Below are 27,076 nucleotides of genomic sequence, written 5' to 3'. Positions count from 1 at the left end.
CAGCTCTCTAAAACTTAAAAATGTTTCCATCATTTATTAGCTATGTGGTCTCGGGTAAGAGACTTGATCTTTCTGAGCCTTGATTTCTTCATCTGCACAAGGGAGAAAGTTACTATAAAATGCCAACACAATCATCTCAATAGCAACTCCTCGGTGCTGAATCTTTTTTTTTTTTGGTCTGGTAAGAAAGAATAGGCAGTCCTACCAGCTAATGTGGTGTCTATAAACCTTCAATGGATTGTTCATTGGAGAATATACTCCCTGTTGGACACTATGAAAAATATGTACAAGGTCCCAAGAGAAAATTTGGTGTTTTTCTATAAAGTTGCTTTAGGCTTATAATGGCAATAAAAATAAGAAGTTGCAATAAAATCAAAGAGATTGAGGATAATTTTTTTGTGTGTTAAACTGTTAAAACATTTCTTGGAAGAAATCAATTGGAACCAGAGTTACCCTATATTATCTATTGGTGGCCCATCTAAGTTTTACTGCAAAGACGAGCAGTGAGCATCATGTCAGCATGCCGATATAAGGCTATTTCCAGTGCCCTATACTGATCACAAAATTTTGCTATGCTCCTCTCCCGCAGAGCCTCCAAAGATTCGCATCCCACGGCACCTGAAGCAAACCTATATCCGCAGAGTTGGAGAAGCTGTCAACCTGGTTATACCTTTCCAGGTAACAATTCAGGGCTCGCTCATTTTCTCTTTCAATGCCGGGGTGTTTAAGAAGACAGGGGAGATGCTCTAGTGTTGATGTTCATCAGGACTCAGGATTTCCTGCAGGGGAGAAGCTAAATAAGAGATTTGGGGAGTGATGATCTCCTGCTGTAAAAGAGAAATCGATAAAACTGTCATAGATTTTCCTTCTGCATGACACAAATGAGACCTGAAGCTCTGGGACTCTGGTGGGGCAGGGAGGAAACATCGAGGAGAAACCAAAACAAGAAATGCTTGGAGACTCTTTCTGGCCCTACACATCTGTTAAACTGACCTTCATTCGCAGTGAAGTTCTCAGGAAAACAACGTGGGATTACTTCTCACAATTACCCCAAACCAAGCAGAATTCCAATAAAGGACATTTACTGAAATTTGATGTCTCAATGCCACTAACTGGAAAAAATGTGAACATTGTTAACTCATTGCTCCATCGAAAGAATTTGTTGTTTATAAGATTAACTAGACTTTGCCTGCAGTAATCAGTTTTGGTCTCACACACACACTGTGTCATCACACCCTTACTTGTTTGACACTTTTTTTTTTTTTTTGCCTCTGTTTAATGGAACTTTCTGTGATGGAGGAAATATTTATATGTGGGCTCTCCAACACGGTAACCAGTAGCCAAAAGTGGCTGTTGAACACTTGAAATGTGCAACTAGAAACTAGTGTGAATTTTCAAGTTTTTTAAATTATAACTAATTTCAGTTTAACTAGCCACATGTTGCTATTATATCAGACAGCATGGCCTTAGAATGTAGGTCCCTGTGCACATTTGAAAACACACACACACACACACACACACACACACACACACACACACAGAGTTCATTCAAACTCAGAGCCTCATGAAAACCAAGCTAACAAGACAGTCAACTCAAGCCATGAGGCCCACACCTTAGAAGAGGCAGGTTGTTACCTTCCACATACACCATGCGTGAAATCAGAATGAAAGCCAGGGAGGACGTGAGTGTAAACACAGTAGAGGGGGAAGGAGATGACTTGGCAATGTTCCTCCCACTTCTCTCCTCCACAGCCTCACATAAAAGCAGGAGTTGGGACAAGGCAGCACTCAGGACCCAGCCCCAGCGCTGGACTGGAGCTGCTGAATCATTTCTACTTCTAGGGCTCATCCCAGTTCCCAGATCTTGGGGGTCTGTGTGTTCCATTTCTGTCACTGGGTCTGGGAGAGGAAAGAGCATGAGAACAGGCACCTCGTAAGTATGGCCTCCCAGGGGCTGCTTAGCTGCCAGGAGGGGGCTGACAAGACTGCTCCACAATTGTATAACCTCTAGAGTTCTCATAAACATTTAATTTGAAAAAATACCTTGTGAGGCAGGAAGGGCAGATTTCTTTATCCTCATTTGAAAAGAGAAGGCACTGATGGTCAGAGAAGTTAAGTGATTTGCCCAAGGTCACACAGCAAGTAAATGGCAGTACCAAGAGCAGAGTCCATGTCTCCTGACACTTAATCCAGTGCTTTTCTTACTTAATAGGTTATCAGAGAACTCAATAACCCCTCCCCCTCCCCCAGTAGTTAAGAGCATACATTTAAGGAACGACCTGGAATTGATTTTCCTTATCTTAACCATATTGTTCTCTACTGTCCATGTGCAAGTCTAAGCACCCCAACCATTTTTCCAGCTCTGTGGGCAGGGGTTTGATGTGTGTCTTTCACAGTCCTTATCATAACCTGTCAATAAGCCGCACTAGGAGCCGTGTAGGAAGGCCGTGCCTCACCTGACTGAATGAATGTTTGGTTCCCACCTTCGGGGTGAGCCTGGGAGCTCAGGAATCCTATGAAGTTTCTTTATCATATAAACTGAAACTCGTGTCCATGAGTGAGATTATAATTGCTCAAAGTCTGCTTTTTTAAATTGATTGATTTCAGAGAGAGGTAGAGGGAGAGATAGAGAAAAAAAAAAAACATCAATGATGAGAGAGAACTATTGATTGGCTACCTCCTGCACGTCCCCCACTGGGGATCGAGCCTGAAACCTGGGCATGTGCCCTGACTGGGAATCAGACCGCAACCTCTCAGTTCATAGGTCGACACTCAACTACTGAGCCACTCTGGCTAGGCACAAAATCTGCTTTGAGAGAATAGTTTCAACAGCTATATAAAAAAAAAGAGAGAATTATAGACAAGTCTGAAATGAGCTGGAATAAAAGGTGGAATAATAATCATTCACATTTAGATGATATTAATAAAACACTTAGGTAGTATACAGAAGCTTTCAAAGAACTTATCTTTATAACCACCTGTGTGGCAGTACTGTCCTTGTTCATGTTTTACAAATTGGGAAACTGAGGCACGGAGAGTTTAAGTAACTTGCCCAAGGAAACATAGCTATTCAGTGGTGGAATCAGAGTCCAAATATAGACTCCAGGGCCCCAGAGCCCATGCTCGTGGCCATTATGCTGTGCTGTGCAGGCTTTGGAGCTAGAGAAGACCCGGCAGTAAAACCTGGTTCTAATGCTTCCTTAGCTGCAAGGCCTTGGGCAAGTCATTTAACTCCTTATCCCAAAAATGAGGATAATGATACTATCTTGATAGGAAGATTGCGGGAAATAATAAACTTCATGTACCTAATGTAGTGTCTTGTACGCAGAATATAACTAAGGCAGCGAGAATTACTGTTGCTGCTGTAGTTGCCCACCACCAGGCTCTTTGCCAACTTTGCCTTGAACAGGGCAAGACATTGTCATTTTTTTGTAATAGTAGAAAAAAAACAAACATTGAGACAATCTGATTTCCCTCCCCCTCTACTTTCTCTGTCTTCCTTTTTAGGGAAAACCAAGACCAGAATTAACTTGGAAGAAGGATGGTGCCGAAATTGATAAAAATCAAATCAACATTCGCAACTCTGAGACTGACACGATCGTATTTATCAGAAAAGCGGAGAGGAGCCACTCAGGGAAGTACGATCTGGAAGTCAAAGTGGAGAAATTCGTGGAAAGCGCGTCGATCGACATCCAGATCGTGGGTAGGTTTGGAAGAAGGAACTAGAACGTCCTGTCAACTCAGGATTTGGACTAATTGTCCTTGTCATTAAGGCTAAAGCAACAATTTGTGTGAGGCAGGCTCTACATAAAATTCTTTTTTAAAAATTTCTTAACATAAATTAGTAAGGTTTGTTAGCATTTCCGAACAATTTTTCACTAAAAGGACTAATCATGGGAGACGGGGCATCTATATTAAAGAAAATTAATGGATATACTTTTTAGTGGAAAACATCTGTATTGCTTTACAATTCAGTCCTCTCATACTCTGTTTCTCAACTCCTCAACAATAGAACTACTTCCTGTGTTGAATTCTTGCATAGAAAACATTGTAGATTCTGGACACAGCCAGTATCAGCTTAGGTTCCCAATTAGGCAGCGTAGCCTTGTGATCCAATACTAGTAGGCTGCCCTGGAGGGCTAATTAATAAGGTCTGAGATTTCATTTTAATTTTATTCTCAAAATCCTTTTTCCCCCCAGGAAGATGAAAATCAAGTTTCCAGATAAGCTTAGCTAGAGTGCATTCCACTTCTCTGAAGTTTAAGAATGGTACAAGTAATGTGGGTAGAGATGCAGGGAGGGAGGGACATTTTAAAATATCCTCCTGAAGCAACGTGTAGGTTGGAGGGAAAGTGACCTTCCAGTGATGCTGTGAATTAATCCTGTAGACCGTCCGGGTCCACCCCAACTTGTGAAGATTGAGGATGTCTGGGGAGAGAATGTTGCCCTAACATGGACACCACCAAAGGACGATGGAAATGCGGCCATTACAGGGTACACGATCCAGAAGGCTGACAAGAAGAGCATGGTAAGGCCTGGCTTTCTCTGGTTCAGCAGCAGCAAAATCACATTTCACCAGAAGTAAAGGGGAAAGCAAGAGGTCCTCTCTCATGAGGAACCCATGGGGCCATGGAGAGATGAGCTGACTTAAGAGTCAGACTTGAATCCCAGCATTGCCGCTTAAGACCACATGCACATGGACATCATTTTGATCTCCATCTTCCTTGTCTATCATGTAGGTTCATGAATACTTACTTTGCTTGGTTATCATGAAGCTAAAATAATAAAGAATAATAATAATAATAATAATAATAATAATATCTAATACAGAGGGAATATGATAATTGACCATCATGCCCTCACAAAGGTGGCGGCGCCCACAGCCACAAGATGGCGGCGCCCAGTCCCCTCAGCCCCGCCAGGACGGCAGGCAGGCGACAAAGCCAGGCCCACCCCTAGGCAGGCCTGGCTGCTTCACGCACCTGCCTCTGGAGTCCCCCAGTCCCCTCAGCCCCCCAGCTGCCCAGGGCCAGCCTGAGGCACAGGCAAGCCTTGGATGGTGGCTGCCCAGCCGACGCCCGAGGCACAGGCAAGTCTCAGATGGTGGCTGCCTAGCTGCCCAGGGCCGGCCTGAGGCACAGGCAAGCCTTAGATGGCGGCTGCCCAGCCGCCCAGGGTCACCTGAGGCTCAGGTAACCAGGGCTGGCTGAGGCTTGCGCTGCTGGCAGTGGCAGCAGCAGACAGGTGTGATGGGGGCATTGCCTTCCCCTGATCGCCGAATCACCTCCCGCCCCTGATGGCTCCCAGACTGTGAGAGGGGGCAGGCTGGGCTGAGGGACCGCCCCCCCTCTAGTGCATGAATTTTCATGCACCGTGCCTCTAGTAATAATAATAAAAAATAAAAGCACCTGATACAATGCTTTTATTTTTTATTATTATTACTAGAGGCATGGTGCATGAAAATTCAAAATGCTTAATAGAATTTTATAGATTCATTTATTCAGCAAATATTCACTCACTCTGGATTCTGACTCAGATTTACACCCTTGCAACTCTTTCTCCTTGTAGAATAAATGTTGAATAGCATGGTTGCTAGTTAGAAAAGAAAGATTCTAAAGGGAACAGCATGTGCAAAGGTCCTGAGGAAGGAAGGAGCTTAGGGTGTTCAAGAAGAAACCCAGCCCGGCCAGTGTGGCTCAGTGGTTGAGCATTGACCTATGAACCAGGAGGTCATGGTTTAATTCCCAGTCAGGGCACATGCCCAGTCTGTGGGCTAGATCCCCAGTTGAGGGCGTGCAGAAAGCAACCAATCAATGATTCTCTCTCATCATTGATGTTTCTCTCTCCCTTTCCTTTACTCTCTGAAATCAATAAAAATCTATTTTTTTTTTAAAAGAAGAAACTCAGTTGGAGTATGAATTATTACTCTCCATATTTTATAGATGAGGAAACTGAGGCTCAGAAAGTATAAATGCCTTGCTTGAAATCAATAGATTTTAAATGTTAGAGTGTCGGTCTTCCTAAATCTGAATCCATCCACTACAACCTGCCTGTAATGAATGAAGAATTAAATGAAAGTTTGGACATACAATGACATAGAGCCATTTTTCACTCTCATAGTAAGAGTAAAACATCTGTTGAATTTATTGGGATGACATTGGTTGATAAAATTAAATAGGTTTCAGGTGGACAATTCTATAATACATCATCTGTATATTGTATTGTGTGTTTGTTCAACACCCAGAGTCAAGTCTCCTTCCATCACCATTTATCCCCTCTTTACCATCTTCTACTTCTTCCCACCCCCAATAAGAAGTCTTTAAACATTTTCACCAGTAGACAGCAGTAAGAACATAGGTTATGAAATTACATAGTGATAATAGAACAAGGGAGGGGAGTTGGGAAGGGCCATTTAAGCCCCACCTTTTCATAAACTATTTCTAGCATGTCTTCCCCCCCCCCCCCCATGGGTGTTATGTGACAACATGAGATTTGTCATTTAAAGCAACATCTTTTAGCAAAACATGGGCAGCTTGAGAGCTGGATCAATGGATGACTTTGCAAGGGAATTACTGCACGTCGTGAATTTCCTTAACACTGAGGGCTCTCCTCTGGACTGTGGCTTAGAGACTGGCAGTGAATCCAGAGGTACCCCATTTACTTCAGGTGGTACCTCCATTCTTCCATCCCCGTCTGACTTGCTCAATATTTGTTTTCTTAGATACCCAGTCAAGTTTAGATGAGCCAGTACTTTCCTGATGCTTCATATGTCTCAGGTCTGCCTGGTGACAGGGGATGATCCCTAACCCCTACACCCCTGTGTTTCTGTTGCATTTCAGCAGGGGCAGACCTATGGACCCCAAGATGCTCACTCTGCCCAGTGCACTTCCCAGGAGATCACTGTACCATTGCCTTGTTGTGGCTACAGATTCTATTCTTCACTTAAATTCCGATAGTCTTTCATACCTTCCATAAACATTGTTTTCATTATCTGTGCCAACATACAAGGGTGGGCAAAAGTAGATTTACAGTTGTGATTATGTGGAACACAAAGTTTATTCTTGTATTATTTATTAATTATTGTATTATCTTTAATAGGCATAACTGTAAACCTACTTTTGCCCACCTGTGTATTTATTTATTCAGTCATTTACTATGGGTTGAGCACACTTCTAGCTGCTGGAGAAAAGAAGGAAGGAAGGAAAGAAGGAAGGAAGGAAGGAAGGAAGGGAGGGAGGGAGGGAGGGAGGGAGGGAGGGAGGAAGGAAGGAAGGAAGGAAGGAAGGAAGGAAGGAAGGAAGGAAGGAAGGAAGGAAGGGATAGCTCCTATTCTTAGCACACTCACAGTCTAGGCAAGAAGAAAGACATAAAACCAAATGACAAAACAATATAATAAATGTTGGAATAAAGGTTTATATAAAGTACTTTGGATATAAAAAAGGGCATAAATATATTTGTTTGCTGTCTTAAAATATGCAAAGTACATATATAACTATGGCCCCTAAAAGTTGTTAAGAAAAATTCTTTCCTTTATGAACTTTTTTGTTAGAAAGTGTGTTTTCTCAATTAGTGGTCTCAAACATATGTGGTACAATGGGAATTTCCACTGGTTGCCAGATAAATATTGAGACTACTATATTTTTTGGTATGGTGAGGGGGAAAAAAAGTAAAAAAAAGTTTAGCTTCTCATTCATTCATTCATTCATTCATCCATTATAGTACTTAATAAACATTTATTTTTGCAAGGTACCTACTATGTGCCAGGTATTGTGATAGGCACTAGGGATACAAGGAGAGAGAAGAAACGTCTGTCTTTAACATCCTGGCTTGTTCACACCAGTGATGGGTGGGGTAGAGAATAAACAAGTCAAACAGTAAATATATAATTTAAGGTAGCAAGTGCTGTGAAGAAAACTTTCTCCAGGTTAAGGTGACAGAGTGTGGCCTATGTAGAGCAATGGAAAGCTGAACAGTTAGGGAGGAGGTGAGATCTGAGCAAAGACCTAAAAGAACCTGTGTTGATAATATTAGGCAAATTTGTTGAACAATTTTAATTTTTTTCTGGTGATTTAGCATCATCTCAGAATAGATATGTTGGCAATAAAATGTTATAATTACGTTTTGTTATACAAAAGGTAGATAAGTAGACAAGTAGATTGATAGATGACAGACTGTACAGTTATGAGAAAAGTATAAAGGTAGTAGTTGACATCTAGGGTATATGATTCTAATGTATAAATGAAGATTAAATTATACAAGTATAAATCAATTATAAAGTATTAAATAAATTAAATGTACACAGTTATTGCTCTCAAGATAAAAATTAGTGCTATTTTTCTTTAATGAATGAAACATCCCTGATATTTATTCTAATCAACAGTTGGACTAGTTGTGTATTTTTAGGTGATTTTCCTCAAATTGTTTTTCCTTCAGGAATGGTTCACTGTCATTGAGCACTATCACCGAACCCATGCCACCATTACTGAACTGGTCATAGGCAATGAATATTACTTCCGGGTCTTTGCTGAAAACATGTGTGGCCTCAGTGAGAATGCAACGATGACTAAAGAGAGCGCTGTGATCGCCAAGGATGGTGAGTTAGTAGTGGGCTGATAAAGGGGGCTCTCACCCAATTCCAGTGAGTGGAGGTTTGGGGGAGTTTCCCTGACACCAAACAAGTCTTAGACACCAGCTGGATGTCCCACAATTCCACTCCATTCTGCCATTACCCAGAGATAGCATCAGATCCCACAGGTCCCAGGCTCAGTCCCACAAGAATGTCCCCACCTCCCACTTCAAATGCCAATTGCAAGTCCAAGCTGTCTCCTGTGCTTCTAATGGGCTATCAACCAGAGGTTCCAATGACCCCCTCCTCAGGTTTGAGTAACTTCCTAGAGTAGCTCACAGAACTCAGAGAAGCTGGCTATCTACTGTATCGCTGGTTTAATAGAAAAGATTGTAACTCAGGAACATCCAGATGGGAGAGGGGCGAAGGCAAAGGATGGGGAATGGGCAAGGAGTCTCCAAGCTCTCAGAGCGCCATCACTCTCCTAGAATCTCCCAGTGTTCACCAATCCAGAAGCTCTACAAACATGTCCTTTTTGGCTTTTAGGGAGGCTTCATTACACAGCCATGGTAGATTAAATCTCCAGCCCCTCTCTCCTCCTTAGAGGTCTGGGGGCGGGACTAAAAGTCCCAACCCACTAATCACAAAGTTGGTTCCTTTGGCAGTCCCTAGGTGGCGGTGTGTGTAGGCACGCGCGACAAATGCTACCTCATTAACATAACAAAAGACACCTTTATAGCTCTCCTTGCTTAGGAAATTTCAAGGGTTTTAGGAGCTCTGTGCCAGAAATGGGGATAAAGACCAAATGTATGATTCTTATTTTAAATCACAATTTCACAACTAGACATCTGGAGACTGAAAGAAAAAGAAATGTGGTGAAAGGAAATAAAATTATAAACACGTATTTTTAAATTATGGTAAAAATGTCCAAGTAAATAATAAATTTAAAAGTAAAATTTTTAGAGGAAAATTATATTATTATTGCATTTTTAATGACAGACTATACAGTTATAAGAAAAGTATAAAGGTAGTAGCTGTAATTCATTCCAACTTCTGGGCAGTAGCTATATAAATGCCTAAATTCACAAGGATAGGAAAAAGTAGATATTGACTTATTGAGCGTGGGTTACTTCTATTCTTAGACACCTTCAAAGTACCTACACATGAGACCCATGAAATGGGTGAGGCTGAATTCCATGCCTATCATTTCATTTCCTCATCACTGTCACAGTAAAACGCATTGTTGATCAAAATACTCTGACACCAAATTCTTCTCAATATTTGTTTCAGTTTCAGATGACCACTCTGCCCCCCTGTGGGATATGTGTACCCTCCAGAATGAATGCTGTGTGGTGTTCACTTGTGTTTTTACATGTTTGTTTGTTTTTTAAGTTCAGGGAAGTTTTCCTGGCGAGTAAAGTATGCCAAGAATAATATAGTCTCAGGCCAGTTTGTGAATTTCTAATGCTTGTTTTTAAGGTAAAGTCTACAAAAATCCAGTGTATGAAGACTTTGATTTCACAGAGGCGCCCATGTTCACTCAGCCTTTGGTCAACACCTACGCTGTAGCTGGGTACAATGCCACTCTGAACTGCAGTGTGAGAGGAAATCCTAAGGTACCATGTTTGTTAGTTTTTTAATCACATTAGTTAAATTGAAGAATTAACCCGAAACTCTCCCTTTTGTATTTGCCACACTATAAATATAAGTAGGAATACAAACGGACCCTCCAACTGCTGTTTGTATCTTATCCTGGGGTTGGAGGGTGGTATTGTTGGAAAATTAAGTACACTATTTAAGTAGTAAAAAATGATTACATTTCTTTACTAAATAAGGAATTAATTCTAAGGAAAAACCAAATCACCTGTTGTAAAAAGAACTGAGAGGTGAGGAGATGGAAGTAATATTGATTCACCTGAAAAATTAGGTGGAAATATTGATTCATCAAGTTTTCTCTAATAGATTAAGACAAATGATGATACTATAATGCAAAGCAGAATGTAGTGTGCTATATTAAGGGTACTGAGTACTTGGAAGGGAGAAATCACATCTGACAGAAGAGAGTTAGAAAGGTTTGAAGGTTTCATGTTGTTGGCATTTGAAAAGAACAACCAGTTAATGAACGTTGCCCATGGAGACATTTATCTGGGTGACACCGAGGGAAGGAGCCCTAGAATTTGAAAAATTGCAAACAGTGGTATTTTTTTCCACATGTACCATGAACAGAAATAGGAAAGTCAGAGAGAAGCCAAACTGAGGATAGGGGGAAGATGCTGAATTTGTGTTTAATTGCAAGTGATGTTGGTCCTTCCAAGTAGGAATGATTAGTAGGCAGAGGAGAACTTCACTGGAGCTTAGACAAAGGCCAAGGCTGTGACCCTCAGTTTAGGAGTCCCCAGGCATGGGGGCAGATGGGAGGTACAATCCATCCCTTGGAGTCATTAGAAAGGAATGCCATTGAGGAAAGAGGCTAATGAGGAAAAAGCCCAGGACCAAGTGAGCCTCAATGAATACTTCCACTTGAAAGGTGGAAGGAAGAAAGAACAGTGTGAAGAAGAAAGAGAGGGGCCATCTCTAAGGTCTGAAAAAGCAAGATCATATAAGAGGTAGAAGAGGGAAGGAGGAGGCTGTGCACTTACATAAGGAAGGGGAAGACACTATGAATAAGGAGTGGGAGGTCAGTGATGTTAGATATAGTTCAGGGGTCAAGGAGAATGGAGTCACCTCCCTGGGTGATTAGGTTATGATAGATCTTGAATTATCTGGTTGGAGAAGATCCATTGCCACCAGATGATGAAAACAGATGTCAGAGGACAGATTAAATGGCGAGGAGGCATAAGTAGCCTACAAATAATTAGAAAAAGATATCAGGAAAATGAAGTGAGGAAATCTGATGGTTATGACACCTTATGGGGATTCTCTGAAAAATGTCCAACAATCTATAGTCTCTTGGATGAGTTAACCTCATGGACCTGTACATCAAATTGAAATGCAATTGAATCCTTTTGGGAAGTTTGCCCCAGAGCTGTCCTGTGAACGAACCTGGCTTACTTTTTCAGAACTGTTCATGTAGTGCAAACTTGATCACTAACTCTGCATGATGTTGCAGAAGTGAAGGGAACCAGGTTTGCTGCATTTACTGTGGTGATAGAAATGTATTAGCCTCAGAAGCTACTGAGGTGGCCCATTCCATCCTAGCACAATGTAAAGAAAAAAAGAAGAACTGCTCATTTGCTCTCTTGCCAAGCACTAAGTAGAGTTTAATTTGAGAGAAACTGTGCTCAAATAGATGTGGATTCTTTTGAGGTGTTCTCTCTAAGCTATGCTTTAAAATCCCGTCACTGCTTTGATGGCCTGTTAATATGCTAAGTACAGATATGTTTTGACTTAATTTACTTCAATATTAATTTCAGCCCAAAATAACCTGGATGAAAAACAAAGTTGCTATCGTGGATGACCCAAGATACAGGATGTTCAGCAACCAAGGGGTCTGTACGCTGGAGATCCGCAAGCCCAGCTCCTATGACGGAGGCACTTACTGCTGCAAAGCAGTCAATAACCTTGGGACAGTGGAGGTTGAATGCAAACTGGAGGTGAAAGGTATGACATTCAAGACCTCGGGTGTAGAATAAAATGAAAGAAAACCATTTAATTATTGTGCTTACTGCAAAATCCAAATTGTTTGCCAAAATATTCTGGGGTGGAGGAGGAAGGGGCAAGAGAATTGGGGTAGAGAATACATTTTTACATCTTGCATTCACTCTTTTTTTTTATTATTGTTTAAAGTATTACAAATAGTAGTACATATGTCTCCTTTTTTCCCAATTGACCTTCCCCCAGCCTCCCCTACCCTCCTTTGATTTATTTGTGAAGTTTGTTTGTCTTGTTAAGTAGACTTAGCTTTATCTCTTGTAATTCTTGTTAACTAAAGAAATATTAATTACAGTGGAATGCTGGTATGTGTACAGCATGATGAGAATAAATGAAGTCAAGAGGGTATTATTTTGGTGATGTAGTCCATCTATAAATAGAAGCCTACGGCAAAAACTTATCTAAAGATATAAATTTACACTATATTTAATTAGTTTACTATTTTGTGAAACTTTCAATACATATGGGTAAGTTTGCTAATTTGGTGTAGACTATTACTTATGTGGAATATAGCATCTGCATATTTTAACCAGTTGCTTTTAAAATCTCACTAGAGAACCTCCATTTACAGGTATACATTTCATTTATACTAGTTTTCTACCAATGTAAATTAAGAAAACATATAAGGATTGATGTGGTAGAAAAGTTTCAGCATAACCTGTCGTCTTAATCAGTTTTCATATTAATTGAGTATAATTTGTATATTAAAGTTTTTTTCTTGGCAATCAAAACCTACTTTGGGACACCATAAGATAATAGGTGACATGATTCTAATATCTTTTCTCTCATTTGTATTGTATTACCTTGCCTTTCTATGACAGCCAAAGTCTTTTCTCTATAATGAAGAAATTATTATTTAAAAGTCAGAAAGATAATCTTATAACATCTATTTTTTGGAAAAACAGTAAATGCTTAGCATACTTATGTTAAAAAAAGTTTTTTAGTCCTAAATTTAGTATAAAATAGTTAAGAAACTGATTGAAAAAAAATCCTTTTGTAACTTTTTAAAAATATATATTATTCTTTCTCTTCTGATCTCTGTCAGTACTGTGGTAATATGTACAATAGATTCATAATTGCCTGAGAGAAAAAAAAAACAAATTTAAAACATAATATCCTTAGAATAATTTTAAAGCTTACTCTTGAGATAGTGCTTACAAAGGTAAATATTACTTTTTAGTTTTTATTAGCTTTAAATGCAGATTATGGTCCCAGTTGCAATACATCTGGTATCTAAACTCTTAGGCTTAATAATTCCAAGGTACTGTTGGTACTTATGTTTCAGCATCCAAAAATAAAAATAAAAACAAAAGCCTATTGCAACTTCTGCATGTTTTGAAAATAACTGAATGTTGCTAATGATATAAAATGATGATTTCATAAATGGTTCAACATTTGGGGTCCTTCCTAAAAGATAACCATGTTATGTATCTATAGATGATATATTAATTATGTAATTGCATAGTGAATTGTATGGTAATTGAATTTAATAATAGAAATAACGTATTCTAGTACATACATTCATAGTAAGATATCAATTGCAAATTACTATATTGGTAAAAGTTTTGGGTCCTAAAAGTAAAGCCAAGGTTGTTTATCGTCAGATTGTTATCTGATAATAGGTGACTTGAATCAAGTTAAACTGTAAAAATGTGAACTGAGAACAAATAAATATTGGTACAAATATTCTAATTCTACAGTGATATATCAAGGAGTATATTCCCCTGGAGAACCACTGTTCCTGGAGGGGCAGCAACAGGTTTTAAAAATTCATATCGCACCGGATATTTCTACTTCCTGTTCCATTCCTCTTACATGAAATCGCACTTTGCATGTAAAGCTTGACTTTCTCATTTGCTTCTCATTATATTTTTTTTAGCAGCTCATGGCATACAGTGTTTATGCCATGAACTAGGAAGGCCAAATTATTCAAGGTTATTAAGTAATTAGGAACAAAGTTTTGTCAGAAAACTAAGTACCATAGCACAGGTCCCCATAAATAAAGCCGGAAGGCTGCATTTGAAGATACCATATTTTAGATGTAAGATTATCAACACCTGGGAACCAGTGACATTTCTGTAATAATTGCATTTTTCACATGTAAAGAGATACGATCTTCCTTTAAGATAGTTTCCAGTGTGGTTTCCTTAGATTCATGTTGAAATTCAGAAAACTGAACCTTCTTAAATTGCTAAGCTGTAGAAAAAGTGTTCCAAGCATTTTTGATAGGGAAAGGTCACAAATAAAAACAGATCCAATATTTAGAAACTTTCATAGTTAAGACTTTCCCATGAAAAATTCACCAGTAGGGTATCTGTAACCCATCTTTCTGTTGGACATTTTAGATATTTTCATGGGACCAAAAGTGTTTCATATACTCACAAACTTAAATGGAGAGAAAATTCTAGGCCCCATTATTAAATGTATTAAGCATTAAATGAGTCCAATAGTATATGTATGATTTCTCCCCCATTTGGAAGAGTGGATTAAGGAGTTCTTTGGATGGGTAAGAAACTTGAGGTAAACTCTAATGATGTAGATCTATGCCTGCGTTTATCATATGCGCTCTCTGAATTCCCAGAGGTAATGTCAGCTTTCAAAGGAAGAAAGAATTAGGGCAGTTTCTTAAAAGTTTTGTACATTATACATATAGTCACTTTCTAGACTGTTTGTTTAAGCCTTGTGTTTATTTAGATTAGTCACATTTGGAATCATTTCAGAATACATATTATAGAATATACTAGTCTGATATTAATATCTACTTGATAATTTTGCCTTTTAGAATTTCAACATATATATATGTACACTAATGCTTTGTTCATCATCTATGTTTTTCTTTTGTTGAAAAACACAATATATATATGTTGTAGGATTTTTTTTTTAAGCTAATGGTTTGGAAGCTCTTACCATAAATATTCACTGTACAATCCAATTGGCTTTGCCACCTGTTTAGGCAAAGTGGTTTTGCATATTAATAAGTGTTTTACATATTAATGATCCTTTTGAAGTGACTGGATCCCTGCCCTTCATTCCATGCGCTTCTATGTTCCTACATCTTTCACATGACTAAGGATTAATGAAATCACCTCATCATAATCGCGACCATAATTTCATCCAACACGTACTCAACTCTGGTTTTAGCACTTTATTAATGCTCACAACTTCTCTCTTTCTCTCTCTCTTTCTCTCTCTTTTCCTTAGTTGTAGCACAGTAAGGATTTTTGAATGTGTATTATCATCTAAGGTAAGCTTTCATATGGATTTGGCATATGAAGCTTATGCTGTCATAAGTCATACAGAGCTTGTGGAGTATGGCATGATTTTCATTATGTAGTCCAATGAAAATAGACTATTTAAAACATCTAACTTTGTAGTTTTTAATTTGTATTTTAGTATCTTGAAATTAACAACTAGTACTTATTCAGCATAACAATCTCCTGTTGACATGAATGCGGTAGAGCATGAATTAAAGCATTTAATGTGGATGAAAATGAGTGATACCCAAGCATTCTGAACTCTTTGCATCAAGGAATGGACATGTACAAAAGTGGCATCATTTCTACCAATATGTGACTTGAAGTCTTTTTTTAAAAGGAGAATGACTTTTCCAAATTTGCACTAAAGAAGTTTAAGAATGTTCATATGGCATGCTGTTTTTGTCTGGACATGAATTTATTAGCAAGTAGTGAAGTACTTCTCCAAAGGACTATGAATTGTATGGTTTCATGGGTTCTCTCATGAAGGGTACTTTTATTTTTTTAGATATAATTCAGAAACATGAAAGGTAAGTATGAAATATTAGTAGGTATTTCTCTGATCTTCAGAAGGTATTGGATAGGTTTTACTATTTTTAACAAAATATTCCAATGTGAGCCCTAGCCGGATTGGCTCAGTGGTTAAAGCATGATCCCTCAGACTCAAGGGTCACAGATTCGATTCTGGTCAAGGGCACGCATTTTGGTTGCAGGCTTGATCCCTGCTCTGGTCAGGGTGTGTGCAGGAGGCAATCAATCGATGTGTCTCTCTCACATCAATGTTTCTCTCTCTGTCTCTCCTCCTTGCTTCCACTCTCTCTAAAAAAGTATCAATGCAAAAAAATATCCTTGGGTAAAGATTAACAAACCAAAAACAATTTTTTTTCCAATTTGTTTCACTCTTGACAATGTATAAGTAGCCAAGTTTAAAGGAGTCATCTCCTTTTTCTTCTCTAATGTGTTTGAGTCAGAACTTGGTGCTTATTTAAAAAGAACAGAAATAAACCGGAAACAGTTCTTCCTGCTGATTCATAACATGGTATGCATTTATTCTGCCATTCAGCCAGAGCACTTAAATCATCTATAGAGAATCCCAAAACCTCTCAACGAGTGATAAGTATTTTCCAACCAGTTAGGAAATTAAATTAAGATTGAATAATAGCAGGAAACGAAGGGACTTGTATGGGTCTAGCCAGAACTTGCTTTTCCTTCTAGATGTCAAGTGCTTTAAAGTCTAAATATACTAAACCCAGGAGAAGATTTCCGAGTAAGGACTGATTGAGTCTTTGTAGCTAACTGGAACATAATTAGACACATTTCCAGGCAGCTAGTCCAGGAGTCTTGTTTCAGCGATTTCTCACATAGACGGTTTTGACTTTGCCTTTGCCTTTTTTGTCCTCTCCAGGTGGACTTTCCTTCTGCAGGCTCCTCTTGCAAGGTGTACCTCCTAACATAATTGAGTCATATATGCGAGATTTGCACTCAAGCAATCCTGAGGAATACTAAGGGCCCGGCCACTGCCCCTGCACTCCACTGCTTTGAAATATGGTTGCAATGAGAAAGCATTGTCTGTGTTAACACCAGGCACCCAAGTGTGGCCGTTGTTCTTTTTTTTTTTTTTTTCCTTTTTTTTTTTTTTTTTTTTTGTTCTAATGTTGAAGAAGAAGAAAAATGTTTGCACGGATTGCTTCATTAAAAATTGTAAACAAAATCCCATTTAAAGTCAGTGTTTTGATCATTATTGTCTATGTTTTGTCACTGTACTTTACAAAAAAAGCAAGCTATACTATAAGCAAAAGTAGTTACTTTAGTTTAACAGGCTGTAAATGCTTCTTTTTTCCAGACTAAAAACCAGTCCAATACACCACGATAGAATCTTGAAAACCCATCTTTCTCTTGATCTAAGAGATTTTCTAAGCAAAGCAAAATTGTGTATTTCCCACAACCCTGCATAACACCAGTGGATCTGTGCCTATTTCCCCATTTGAATTTGCTAGAAGACTTCTTAAAGTCAAACAAGTTTTCTCAACAGAAGGGGAAGTGTATTCAATAACTGCTACAATAAATCTGAAGTGTTTATGTTGAAATGACACAGTACTGGTTTTTGTGTTAGGGTCTGTGTGCTCAGACAGAACTGAGGACAAAAGGCCAGGAGCCAGCATGCTACCAAACTCAGCCCTGACCTCCAGCGTGTCTCTCTGGCTCGGCATCCTGGCCAAACCCACCAGAGCTCCTGCCAAAACAGCCACAGTGTCAGAGAGCTGGTGCAGGCTACAGAGCAGCTACAGATGTGGGGTTTGCTGATGGCATCCGTTCAAATGGGTGGAAGCCTTCTTAAAAATCTAGAAGCTGAGACACATTTGTGCAAACCCATAATCTCTCTGGCAGCTCCCTTCCCTCCTCTTGATGTAGGGAACGCTGCAGTTAAGGGAGAGTAGTAGGAGTGTGAGTAAGCTACCACACTTCACCTTGCCCCCTTTTTCTCTTTTGGCCTTTTGTTCTAGGAGCTAACTACCTTGTGACCTGTAGGTGGGCCCATAGCACCCTGGGACAACATTTAGAAATATCTGCTCTGCTTCCTTTCCATCTGAGAGCTGGGAAGCAGTAAGGGTGGCTCCTGGGTGGATGTGTGGCTCCTAACAGGAAGGAGTGAATAGTGCGGGTAGTTGTAGTATGTTTGGGAACAGCAAGGAGAAACTCGAGTTCCTGTCCAAACAATGGTGGCCACCTCTTTTCCTGTCCTGATTGGTTGGTGATCTTGCCTTCCTGGTTGTTAAGAATATTGGCCATCACCACATGTTCTCAACAAATCTGAAATAATAATGTGTGCAATCCCTATGCAAAGCCCCATTTTAATCAGAAAATCCATTTTCACATTATTGACTAAGATATTTTACATAAAAGAAGTCTGGCCCAGCCGGCATGACTCCGTGGTTGAACGTCGACCTATGAACCTGGAGGTCAAGGTTCAATTCCTGGTCAGGGAACATGCCCGGTTGCAGGTTCAATTCCCCAGTGCAGGGCATGCAGGAGGCAGCCAATCAATGATTCTCTCTCATCATTGATGTTTCTATCTCTCTCTCCCTCTCCCTTCCTCTTTGAAATCAATAAAAATATATTATTAAAAATTCTTAAATAAATAAAATTTTTTTAAAATAAGTCTGGCTTATCTATAAAGGAGTGAAGACCACATATCTCTATTGCAAACCAAGTAAGACCCTATCTCTATATGGCACAACCAATCAGTATGGCCCCTGCTGCCTGGTTGCTGGGTCAGAGGCCCAGTGCAGCAGGTGAGCTGGTTGCCTAATTTAAACACTCATGGTCAAGCTTGTTATGCCATTTGTAAACATAGCCTAAAGGGATTATAAAGCATCCTTATAAAATGCTGGTTCCCCAGTCATTACTTATGCTCTAACTATATTTTGTACCAGAGAATGTTATTTTTCTGCAAGTGATTTCTCTCCTCATATTAAGGGCACTTCCATTACTGCAAAGTTCTAACAGGAAAGAAAAAGCCTATTTTAGAACTACAAAGAGCAAAGGATGTCAGAAGCTGTCATTGCTATTAGCTGCCTACACCTTCGTTCTAGTTTTGTGTTAGTTTCACTCTGCTACAGAAAAAGTTATATAGTAGAGGGATTTACCAAAAATTATTTTTGGGAACTAAACATTTGGAAACGAAAGCCAATGAGAAATAAGCCATTTCATGCCTTTAAGGAATTTATAACGCATCACACGAATACGTGTAGGGAAAGACACAACAGAGCAGCACGCAAGTGTAAGAGATCTACCCTGAGTGGCCAGATTATTATGATCTCTGAACGCATAATAATCTGTCCACTCAGTGTATATCCTATATAATAAAAGGCTAATATGCAAATTGTCCCCTCGACCAGGAGTTCGACCAGCAGGCAGGCAGGCCAACCGCCCTTGTCCTCTCCCCCTGGCCAGGCCGGCCAGACCCCCCACCCATGCATGAATTCATGCACTGGGCCTCTAATATATATATATATATATATATATATATATATATATATATATATATATATATATATACACACACACATATACACACACACACATCTACATACCGAGTGGCCACATTATTATGTGTTCAGAGATCCTAATAATCTGGCCACTCAGTGTATAAGGCTTCAGAGAAGCTGAGTGGTGTGGTCTATGTGCTATAACCCATGTGTGTATCACACCAGAATGTAGTACAAGACATGCCACATGACTTTGTTTTTGTAAATCAAATTAAAGATCACTCTGAGCTCCCCACTAGCCAGAGAAATTGAGAAATTCTCTCTGCCCTGCTTGGAAGGTCCTATCTCAGGTCCTGGGCCAACTGGAATCTTTCCTGGAGCCTAGAAAATGGAGAGAAGGGCCCGGCCGGCATGGCTCAGTGGTTGTACATTGATCTATGAACCAGGAGTTCACGGTTTGATTCCCAGTCAGGGCACATGCCCAGGTTGCAAGCTCGATACCCAGTGGGGGGCATGCATGAGGCAGCCATCAACGATTCTCTCTCATCATTGATGTTTCTATCTCTCCCTCCCTGAAATCAATAAAAGTATATTTTTAAAAAAAGAAAACGGAGAGAAGTCTCTGCATTCCCGTCTCCATTGGTAGCTACAGAGATCCCTGCAGTTCAGCTCAGCATTGTCCCTTCAACTTGCTAGACAAGTGTGGGGGCACTGGACAGCTCTACCACTTAGTAGCAGCCTTGGACCTAGGCAAGAGGGACTTCTGCAATTTCAAGAGTCCCACTCTAGTGACAACTTGGAACGCTTACCACACTGCTCCTTTTTACAGATTGTAGCCACCCTCACTGCCAGGGCTTCTGTGGGCCTTTTCCCTGGGTTCAAACCCCTAAGGAAGAACCATGTGGCCTGTATATGAACCCTGAGGCCCAAGGCATGGACAGAGGCATGGGTTTGCCAGGAGTTGGGCTGTGCAGATGTGACCAGTGCTTGTGCGTAAGGCTGGGACATCTACCTGTGTGCACCTGAGACCCCTCATGGTGTGGTGGAGGAAGGATCTGGGTTGCAAAGGACAGGGAGACCAGAGACTGGCAGTGGGCAACAGTATTCTAGCCAATATTTCTGAAGAATCTGATAATTCTATGTTCAAACCAGGCCTTCCAGGTCATTCTGAGGGTATCCTCATAAAGACTACAGGATAAAATTATTTTTTTTAACCATCTGATAGCTTGATTTAGAACTCCTAAATATTTATGTATGAGTTATAAAGGTTCGAGGTCAGGAAGCCCCCAACCATCTCTGTTCCCTGTCTTGTATCCTTTCCGCCCCTCCTCCACCATCCAACATCACTCTCATCTCTCCACTCCCATTACTTCCTCCTCCCCACTCACCAAACTCACATCCAACCATTTATCTCCTGCCCCATTTACATTCCCTGGAACAGAATTCTAGAAATATACATTTTCTCTTTGGAGTAGAATAAGGGATAATAATACAAGACAATATTACCAATTGTCCCTATAATATTTCTTGATTCTAAATTGAACTCTATGTTTATTTCCTTATTTTAACCAGGCCACTATATCACCTGTAGAGAGCGTCTGGAAAGACACATGAGCATTTCTTTGGTTATTGTCAGCTAAGTCCAGTGGCGTTGGCAGAGGCAGGTATGTTGTCAGCCTGACCCCTTACTTAGCTCAGGTGCCAGGGGGATGCAATTATCCGGGCTCAGCCAGGAGTGACAATAACAAAGAAGCCACAAGAATGAAGAATTGCAGCTTGATCCTTAGCCATGATTTCACATAATTTCCTTTGTTTTAAACTCTAATAAAACTTCCTGGAATCATGCTGTATATAATAAACGTGCTGCACCAGCTCTGTGTCACTGTCCCTCCATCAGAGGGTAGCATCCCACCTGGTCCCAGCTTTCCCTACTGTCTCTGTGTCTGTCTCCTTTTATTCCTTTTCTCAATCCCCAGCAGACCCTACTCAGGAACTTGTCTGCTCTCTAGCCGTGCTGGTCGCAGTAAAGAGAGAAAACTTATAATCACCCTTGCACCAAAGATTCAGGTGATTGCTACATGTAGATATTTATAAAATCCTTTGTAAAGACTTTGATAACTTAGAATGGACTGGAGAAACAAGCCCATCCATGGGATGACCAGTTCTCCTGATTCTAAGGGCTGTCATCACCCTCTCAGACACTTGAGCTCTCTCTGACCCCAAATGTACTGCCCGGCGCAATCTCTGGCCTCGCTGAGTATGTATCTATCTAGAGTAGATTACTAGGAACAAAATACCAGGAAGACAGCAAGACAGTTAAACACTCCCAAAGGGATCACTCAGAGTGTGGCTTGGGGCACTGGCTGACTTAATTCACTAAAGGGAAAAAAAACCAACCTTGCACTCTAGTGAATAATTGACCATATTTATTTTCTCCCAAGCATTAGCTTTAGAAAAAGCTTTTCATTCTTTGTGGATAAGCACTTAGCTATCCACAGCAAGAGATCCCCTCCATTTATTATTCTACTCGCACCTTTATCCTAGCCTTAGAGCCCAGGAAAATATCTTAAAGACATCATACACCAATTTGGCATCAAAAATTTTTTTTAAGTTAATGAAAAAAGAAAACAAAACAAAACGAAAAAATAACCAAGGGTTACCAGCCACACTGTGGCAAGGAAAGAAGCCATTGTTCAGATTTCATAAGGCATCCCTCTTGGATGATTGGGACAAAGGGTCATTGGAAAGGAGCCACGTTACAAAATAAATCAAAGCTGGCTTAAAGTCATGTGGATACTTGGAAAATTCCGGGCACTAGAGAGCCAAATAATGTATCCCCTTTAAGCTACAGGATAAAGTGCCACTGGGCTGTTCATCCGAGGCCCCCTCCTGAGTGTCCGCTGGAGGGTTACTGTCAAGTCAGTCCCAGTTCCTGCACTGGGAGGTACCACTGAGCTGGAGGCGGGCTGGATAGCAGTGGAGGTTGCCAAGCTGAGGCAGAGCCTCTCTGTGCAGAGCTATTTTCATGTACTTCTTAATAGCTCATAATTGGGTTCAGTAAATATTAGCTATCAATAGAAGCAGGAGTTCATCGGTGAGATGATGTTCCCTGGGTCCTTCGATGATGATTATCAAGTCCAAGAAAACAATGCAGGCAGGGACTCTGACCCAAAGTCAGCCTTTAGTAGCTCCACTCTCTGAAGATGTTAATAGAGAGTGATGGAAAGATAGGGAGGGTGTGGCAGGAAGGGGCTCCTGTGAAGGCCAAGACTAAGCTGGAGGGAGAGAAGGAGGACTAACAGGATTATTTGTACAGAGGAAAGGGCAATCAGCAGACAAGGAACTACAGAAAGAGGAAACGGCAGTGAGAAAATCAACAATGAAAAGAGAACAGTACCTCCTTATGTGTTTTACAGGCATTATCTCAATCATGGTTTCGCATCTCTACTCACCACTGCTGCACTCCTGTTTAGAGAAAGGAAAACCTGGGACGGGTGTGATAGCAGAGCCTGAAGCCAAGGCCACAACCCCTTATATATTTGCTGTTGTTGTTGATCCTCACCCGAAGATATTTTCCATTGATTTTTAGACAGAGCAGAAGGGAGAGGGGGGAAGGCAGAGAAGACAGAGAAACATCGATGTGAGAGAGAGACACATCAATTAGTTGCCTCTTGCACGCACCCCAAGTAGGGCTGGGGATCGAGCCTGCAACCAAAGTACAAGCCCTTGACCATAATCGAACCTGGGACCCTTCAATCCACAGGCCAACACCCTATCCACTGAGCCAAAGTGGCTGGGGCACAGCCCCTTTTATTCATTAAGATTTATCCACATGTTGTATTCTTCTCTATGATATAAGAGTTTATTTAAAGAAAACAATTTTTTCTTCCCAGATCTTCAAATGGATGTTGTTCCAATACCTTCACCAAGGACCAAGATCTTTATTCCACTGGATTTATTATGAGATCAATTAGCACATACATATTAAAATACATATAAGATATAAAATAAAAATAAAGTATAAAAATAAAATAAAGGATCTTAAACATCTATCTATCTATCTATCTATCTATCTATCTATCTATCTATCTATCTATCTATTTTTCTTCACCCTGGAAAGAATAGCCTTAAGCAAAATTGATCCAAGCTGGTCTTCCTCATCCCTTAATTGCCCTGAGTCCTTTCTCTCTTCTTTCTGCCCCTTTCTTTTCCCCTTGAGGCTCGAAGGGCTTGCCCAGAGTAGTACCTCCATCCAAGCTTTTTAAGCCTGGATGCTTCAGTTCCCAAATGTGGCCCGATGACTGGCAGCAGCACATGGGAACTTGTTAGAATGAAAACTCTCAGCTCCACTTTCACTCCCCAGCTCCACTGACTCAGACCCTGCATTACAGCAGGATCTCCGGGTGATTCCTGTGCTCATTCTTATTGGAGAGTTGCAGCTCCAGCCTTCGTTCTCTCTAGGTTCTTGTATGAATACTAGTATGTATATGAAGCCCTTCTCTCTCAGCTGTCCCAAAGGAAAGCATTCTGATAAAAATATCCCTCTTCCATCCTTGCCAACACTTATATATTTCTTGTCTTATTGGTGATGCCATTGTAACAGATGTGAGATATCTTGTGGTTTTGATTTGCATTTCCCTAATAATTAGTGATTTTGAACATCTTTTCATATGCCTGTTAGTCATCTGTATGTCTTCCCTGGAAAAATGTCTTTTTAGATCCTCTGCCCATTTTTTAAAATCAGATTGCTTTTTGGTGTTGAGTTGCATGAACTCTATAAATTTTGGGCATTGACCCCTTATAGGATATATCATTTGCAAATGTCTTCTCCCTTTAGGTTGGTTGCCTTTTTCTTTTGTTGATGGTTGACTTTGCTGTGCAGAAGCTTTTTAGTTTAATTTTGGAGAGGCTATGAAGAAAAGGGAACTGTTGAACACTTTCTGTGGGATTGTAAATTGGTGCAGCCACTATGGAAAACAGTATGGAGGATCCTCAAAAAATTGAGAATTGACCCAGAAATTTCTTTTCTGGGTAATTTATCCAAATAATATGAAAACACTATCTCAAGAAGATATCTGCACCCCTATGTTCATTGCGGCATTATACATACATGGTAGCCAAGATATGGAAATAACCTAAGCATCCATCAACAGATAATAAAGAAGATGTGGTGTATATATACAATGGAATACTACTCAGCCATAAAAAAAGATGAAATAGTGCCATTTGGGACATGGATAGAGCTTGAGGGTGTTATGCTAGGTGAAATAAGTTAGACAGAAAAGGACAAAAGCCATATGCTTTCACTAATATGTGGAATATAAAGCAAAAAGAAACTAACAAAACAACAAAAAAACTGTGATATAGTTAAATTTATTAACCTAGAAAGGGATTTTTCCTTGGATTACTCATGGTACTGAAATTTAAAAAGCAGGTATCTCCAAGTTTACTATCCATAAAACCAGCATAGTTCAAAGTCAGTCTCTGCCATTGTGATTAGTTTCCTGCATTTTCAGCATCATTTTTCACATTAAAGATGAGGAAACAGTTTGGCCTGCAGACACCCGCATACGGCCTTAAGGCAGGATTTGCCAAACTTTTTTCTGTAAAGGGCCAGACAGTAAATACTCTAGGCTTTGCAGGCCATATGGTCTCTGCCACATCATTAAACTTTACCCTTGGAGCACAAAAGCGGTCATAAGCAATATGTAAGGCATACTCATGGCTTTATTCATGGCACTGAAATAGGAATTTCGTATAATTTTGCATCACAAAAAATTCTTTTTTAAATTTTTTTCTCAATGATTTAAAAATGTGAAAACCAGCAACATAGTGCTTACAGTTAACATGGTTCTGTGCACTTCAAAATTTATTGAGAAGATAGATCTCATGTTAAGTGTTCTTACAACAACCAAAACATAACAAAGGGAAGCAAGGAAAGTTTGCACGGTGTTGGATATGCCTGTTACTTTGACTGTGGTGATGTTATCATGGATGTTTGCATATGTTCAAACCCATCAAACTGTACACATTAAACATGTGCAATCCATTACATATTAATTATACCTTGCCCGGTTGGCATGGCTCAGTGTGTGAGTGTCAACCTATGAACCAGGAGGTCACGGTTCGATTCCTGGTCAGGGCACATGCCTGGGTTGCAGCTGGATCCTTGGTGTAAGGCTTGCAGGAGGCAGCTTATCAATGGTTCTCTCTCATCATTGATGTTTCTATCTCTCTCTCCCTCTCCCTTTATCTCTGAAATCAATAAAAATATATTTAAATATATATATATATAAATTATACCTTAATAGAGCTATTTATAAAAATAAAAATGTAAAAACCAGACTTAGCTCGTGGGCTGCGTGAAAGCAGGTGGTGGTCTGACCCACCTCCGAGGTATTGTGATGAATCCTACGGAACAAACTGCATCTGCTGACAGACGCTGCCCAACGCAACTGTCTTGAGCTTATTCTGTGCAGATCAGAACCAGGAAGAGAAAACAGTCAAGTGGCAGGCTCATCTCAATACAACATGTTTATGGCAGGACTTCCCTGTCTTAAGTGGGTGCATTGTGAGGTAAGGCCTGTGAACTATCACATGTGGCAAGTGTGATGCGCCCATGTGCGGTGGAGGACACCGCCTGGACCCCTGTCCTCTAGTCCCACAGAGGGGTATGTGTCAAACCATCCATTGTTATTGGTATTGTGGTAGGCAGTCAGACAGACAGGAGCAGAGCAGGACAGAAGGCCAGGTCCAGATGCCCGCAGGGCAGAAAGCCCCAGGTGCCTAGCAACAGGGGAACTGGGAAAACAAGGACCTCTCCCCCAGGGTAACCTTTCCTCCCCTAGCCTATGGCCGGTCATGGCATGTTAGCCCCCCTGACCTTTCATACTACTGGTCATGGGATTTGGAAGCCCCCCCTCCTCCTGACCTTTCCTCCCCTGGCATGTTGCTAGTTGTGAAGGTTAGACCCCCTTAGAGGGGGAACCATCGAGGGGGCCGAAGAATAACCTTGAAGCATCCAGTTCCCAGGAAAATAGGATTCTGACCTGAATCAAATACGCCTGGGCCTCAGCTGTGTTTCAGCTCCAGCTCCAGGAAAGGAGCAAAACCAGCTGCTCTGATGCCGTGGCGGACATCAGGACCAGCTGCATTGACTAATGTCCCCCTGCCCTGGCTCGGACCCATGCGTGGAGACCAAGACCCTGAAAGGACACACCTGGAGAGCTGATGAGTATTGTACTGAGATCCTCCCTGGGACCACCCCTCAAATCTCCCAGCAAGCTGGCCCCTTCCTGTTTCCACCAGGAATGTTACCTTTTCCCTAAGCTCAAGGGCCCCTTCTTTTGCCTCGGTAACTTGTCTCCTGAGCCCATTTCTTCTACAGCTCACTTATTCTAAATAAACTTTCTCTGACAGCTTGAGTCTTGGTTCTGAATTCTTTCTCAGCCAGAACTCAAGCACCGCGGTTGCTGGGCCCAGGTCTGGTCAGACTTCACCTAACACCTGTTGCCAGTTTCTGCCAAGGCCAACAGTATCCCACGCTCGGAAAAATGGGGACTGGGTTTCAAGCATTCATTCCCCCTGTTAGCGTTTCCAAGTCCTGATTTTTTAGT

The 27,076-nt window shown here is 40.6% G+C and overlaps 1 protein-coding gene across 1 annotated transcript in view; it reads left to right on the top strand.

The window, feature by feature from the left end:
• The window catches only part of MYBPC1 (myosin binding protein C1), a gene marked incomplete at both ends in the record, with an annotated part of 88,070 nt that extends 74,034 nt beyond the window's left edge, over positions 1-14,036 (top strand). Inside the window, 7 exons of the mRNA XM_079775502.1 lie at positions 590-678; positions 3,508-3,703; positions 4,389-4,528; positions 8,434-8,593; positions 10,046-10,182; positions 11,980-12,166; positions 13,918-14,036. Coding sequence (XP_079631628.1) covers positions 590-678; positions 3,508-3,703; positions 4,389-4,528; positions 8,434-8,593; positions 10,046-10,182; positions 11,980-12,166; positions 13,918-14,036 — 1,028 coding nt within the window. The remainder of the gene's footprint in view (positions 1-589; positions 679-3,507; positions 3,704-4,388; positions 4,529-8,433; positions 8,594-10,045; positions 10,183-11,979; positions 12,167-13,917) is intronic.
• Between the last annotated feature and the right edge of the window lie 13,040 nt (positions 14,037-27,076).

This window comes from Cnephaeus nilssonii (genome assembly GCF_951640355.1).
Source record: "Cnephaeus nilssonii genome assembly, chromosome: 6".
NCBI classification, from domain to species: Eukaryota; Metazoa; Chordata; class Mammalia; order Chiroptera; family Vespertilionidae; genus Cnephaeus; species Cnephaeus nilssonii.
This window is presented reverse-complemented; position numbering and strand designations above follow the sequence as displayed.